Source organism: Oryctolagus cuniculus, chromosome 11 (assembly GCF_964237555.1).
Source record: "Oryctolagus cuniculus chromosome 11, mOryCun1.1, whole genome shotgun sequence".
Taxonomy (NCBI): Eukaryota; Metazoa; Chordata; class Mammalia; order Lagomorpha; family Leporidae; genus Oryctolagus; species Oryctolagus cuniculus.
The window spans coordinates 119297840-119302033 of record NC_091442.1 but is presented as its reverse complement, the minus strand read 5'-3'; the positions used below and the strand labels follow the sequence as shown (position 1 = coordinate 119302033).

The 4194-nt window shown below is 62.9% G+C and overlaps 1 protein-coding gene across 3 annotated transcripts in view; it reads right to left on the bottom strand.

The window, feature by feature from the left end:
- The window catches only part of LOC100344884 (1-acylglycerol-3-phosphate O-acyltransferase PNPLA3), a 15077-nt gene extending 11193 nt beyond the window's left edge, over positions 1 to 3884 (bottom strand). Inside the window, exons 1-3 of one of the 3 annotated variants that reach the window (XM_070051511.1) lie at positions 2465 to 3604; positions 2107 to 2255; positions 681 to 913 (exon numbers count right to left, since the gene is read on the bottom strand). In XM_070051511.1, the coding sequence (XP_069907612.1) occupies positions 681 to 913; positions 2107 to 2255; positions 2465 to 2532 (450 nt within the window). In that variant the 5' untranslated portion in view covers positions 2533 to 3604. The other 2 variants (XM_070051510.1, XM_008252201.4) reach the window with 2 other exon arrangements.
- Positions 3885 to 4194: the final 310 nt, after the last annotated feature.

Below are 4194 nucleotides of genomic sequence, written 5' to 3'. Positions count from 1 at the left end.
AAACACAGATACACACACACACAGACACAGAGACAAACACAGATACACACACACACAGACACACACACAGACACAGAGACAAATACAGATACACACACACACACAAATCACACACAAACACAGACACACACAGAGACACACACAGAGACACAGACACACACACAGACATATACAGACTCTCACACACACACACACACACACACACACCCTCCTCTGCGAGGCCTGAGAGTCTAAGCCTCTAACAAGCTCCTGGGACCACACTGCTGCAGCTGGGACGGACAGTCCGGCTACTGAGAAGAACCTTCCAGAAACAAGGCGAGCAGAGACTGACGCCGGCTGCGGAGCCGCGGGCCCTGCTCACCAGGTGGCTGCCTCGCAGGGACCTGTGCTCAGCAAGATGAAGTCATCGTGCCAGACGCCCCCTGGGAGCACCAGCCACGTGACATCCCAAAGCCGCTCCCTGCGCTACGCTGAGAACAGACGCGAACGAGACCCCGGAAGCGAGCTGGTCCCGGGGCACGGAGGGTGCAGAGGGGAGGGACACACAGGGTCGGATGCGGGAGCCTACGCTGGGGGAGCGTGGGGTTATTTGTAGAACCGCCTGGGACCAGATCTCTGAGCGCACAGAGCTGCGCGTCCCCGGGGCTTCCCGACAGCGCCCGGACAGGCAGGCTACTCACGTCCACGACCTCCTCCTTGGAGTGGAAGTCGGACACCAGCACGTTCTCCCCGTCCGACACCCTGGTGAGCGAGATGCTCACTCTGCCCGAGACGATCCGGTGCACGTTGGCCGGCAGGTAGAGCTGCAGTTGGTTCCGGATGTACCTGCCCAGGTTGAAGGATGGATGCAGGACACCAATGTTCCGGCGCCTGGCCTCCCGGGCCATGTCCATGAGGACCTGCAGAGTCTTGTCTGCGGGTGGGAGAGAGAACGAGAGCAGGTACTGCAGGGGGCCCGGAACCCCGCCTGGCAGCCAGGAAGCTGCCGACGCTCTACCGGACCTGTGCCGACCTGCTCCCCACATACGGCCACCGAGTCCCTGACAGGTGGCTGGTCTGAATGAAGACGTGTGAAATACGGGGCTGGCATTGCAGGGCGGTGGGGGAAGCTACCAGGGCACCAGCATCCCATGTAAGTGCCGGTTCGAGTCCCACCTGCCCCACTTCTGATCCAGCTCCCTCCAAATGTGCCTGGGACAGCAGTGGGAAATGGCACAAGCACTTAGACCCCCGCCACTCATGTGGGAGACTGGGATGAGCTCCAGGCACCTGGCTTCAGCCTGGCCCAAGCCCACCCAGTGTGGCCATTTGTGAGCGAACCAGTGGCTGGAAAACCTCTTTTTCTCTGTCTCCCTCTCTGTGACTCTGACTTTCAAATAAATAAAGAAATCTTTTAAAAGTGTGAGATACATACCGATTTCAAAGGCTCAATATGTATGGAATCTCTTGTTCATAATGGTTTATATTAGATCAGTGCATAAACTGTAACATTTTGGATAGAGAAGGCTCAGTGAAATCAATTTCTCCTGTGTCTGGGGCTTTTTTCTCCGTGTAATCCGCATATGTAGAATGACACACGTGGCTTGTGTACTTCTCTGGTAGCACAGCCGCCCATTTCCTGGGCCCAGGTGAGCCCTCCCCCCCACCATGCCCCCACCAAAGCAGAGGCCAGGAACACAGCAGCACCAGCTTCGGCACAGGTCATCCGGACCCTGTAGGACCCCACAGAAGGGACCTGGACCTGTGTTTGAATCCTCTGTCCACCTCTCGCCAACAGAGACCACAGTAAGCCACCTCACCGCCTGTTCAACGTAGGACAAGATTCACCCGACATCCGGGGACACAGAGGATCAGGTACAATTCCGTGTGTAAGGGATTCGACCAAGGCAAGTCCTAGAAAATAACTCGTGCCCCTACGGAGCCTGACTAGGGGGCCGGCACCGACCCCCCCACCCAGCCTGCTCCCCTCTGCCCTGGCGTGAAGGACCACCCCTCCCAGCCCAAGCCCCCGCCAGCTACGAATCCTGGGACGCATGCTGTCGGACAGACCCTGGCCCAACCTGATCCATCTAGGACTTGCTTCACGAGTCCCCGCTGTTCCCTCACCTCCGCTAAGCCTAGCCGGAACGGATGGACATGCGTGCAGCTGGAGGCCTCTGTCCGTCTCTCCTGACACGGCGGCCTGGGCTCGGAAGCCTGGGAAACGCCGCTCGTAGCTCCCTGGGAGGCAGGGGTGCAAGCAGGACCTTGGGTCCCTGCAACACAGAGGGTGGCTCGCGACAACACCTCCAGATCCACTTTCCAGGAGCTGAGGTCCCTGAGGCTCCCCGCGTCCACAGAGCACAGCCCTCAGGCTGCACCTGCCGGGTGCTCAGTTAGGAGCCCCCACCCCCACCGCGCCGGCCAATGCTGGAGGCCCCGGCTTGCCTTTCAGGCTGCGGGGGTCAGTACACGTTAATCTCACCCCGATTCAACATTCCTCCATGCGGTGCCCACGGGCCACCTGGGGACACAGGCGCTGACTTTCATCATTGCTAACGCCACGGTGTGCAGATGGTCAGCAGGCCAGTCTAATCCTCCCAGGAGGCCACACTTCCTGCCCTTTGCTCCTCTCCCCGGTTGGGGAGGGCAGACAGATGGGCAGGCAGACAGATGGGCAGGCAGCCAGGAAGCTCTCTCTCCTAATCCCCAAATCCGTCAGCCCAGGGTCTGCTCATCCATCCGGCCCAATGGCAGGGCTTCCTGTCCTGGAGGGGCTTCCCCACTCACCCCCTGCCGGCACTGGCCAGCAGAGCAAAGAGTAAATTGTTCCGAGCCCAGACAAACAGGGGCTGACAAAAGGGCATTTTCTTCCCACGTGGGGACAGCTCCATGATGCCACCTGCCCTAGGCACTGCCCCCGGCTCAGAACCCACCGCCTGCGGCACACTGGCAACCCGGAAGGATGCCACACCCTAGGAGTTGGGTCTTGGCAAGACACAAAGCCCCTGTGTCCCTCTGGCCAGCATGCCAAGGGACACACGGACTCCACCCCACAGCATCTCACTTCCAGCGGCCCTGCACCAGGCCGCTAAAGGAGAGGGAAGAGTGAGAGAGAGAGAGATGAGGGCGTGATGTCCAGGGGTCCACTCCAGCCCCCCAGGAAGTCTCCCCAACACGGGGGAGGGAAGGAGACACTTTCCCATCCCACTCCTCTCCCCAGCGCTATGCCGAACCTTCTGGAGGACCCCAGGTCACCCCCGAGAGGCTACGCAGAGCCCAGAGGGGCAGTGGCTCCTGTCCCTGGGTCTCCTAGGTGGGACACGGGCCAGGGTCTCCCTGTACTCAGACCCCCAACACGGCCACCACCCCCACCACCCGCAAACAGGCTCTTGTATAGCTCTGCCTGTGGGTCGCCCAGGGCAAGCCCGACTCCCAGTCCCAGGAGGACTCCCTGGGTGACCGGGCGCTGGGGCAGATGGCCCTGGGCTCCGGAAGCCTCCACGCCCGCCGGGTCCCCGTGGGCGCCCACGCCCAGAGGAGCAGGGCCTCGGGCGTGTGCCCTGCCCGCGAGCAGCCGGGCCTGGGGCGGGCCCCTGCAGGACGCACCCCGCGACCCCGGGGGTCCCCCGCACGCACCCAGCGGCATCCCACAGAGGAAAGTGACACAGTGCAGCGCCCCGGCGGAGCAGCCCAAGAACATGCGCGCGTCTCGGAGGAGGTGCGGGGCGTGCTCGCTCAGGCAGCGGGTAGCTCCGACGTGATAGAAGCCCATGAAGCCGCAGCCCGCGAAGGACAGGCTCCAGCCGTGCTCCGGGTCGTACATGGCGGCGCGGGGCCGCGCGGGACGGGGATGCGAGGGACCGCAGTGACCAGCGCCCGTTCTGGCTCTGAGCACGCAACCCAGCAGCCGCTCAGATACCCTGCGTGACGTCACTGGGCCCGCCCCCGCCGATGCAAATGAACCGACGACTGGCCAATGGGCGGGCGGGACGCCCCTCTCCCCCCTTTCCTCCCTTCAGGGGGCGGGGCGAGAGGCGGGGCCGGCGCAGGGCGCAGCCTGGGAGCGCCGCGGACCCGGGAGAGCGCGCCGCAAACTCCCGGTGGCGCCGGCTCTTCACCTCTTTGCCCTCCAGTCCCGGGCTGAGGCCGCAGGCGGTGCCCACCGAGGTCCTCGCATGCCCCCGACGCGTTCCCGTTTCCTCGTGCGGGCGC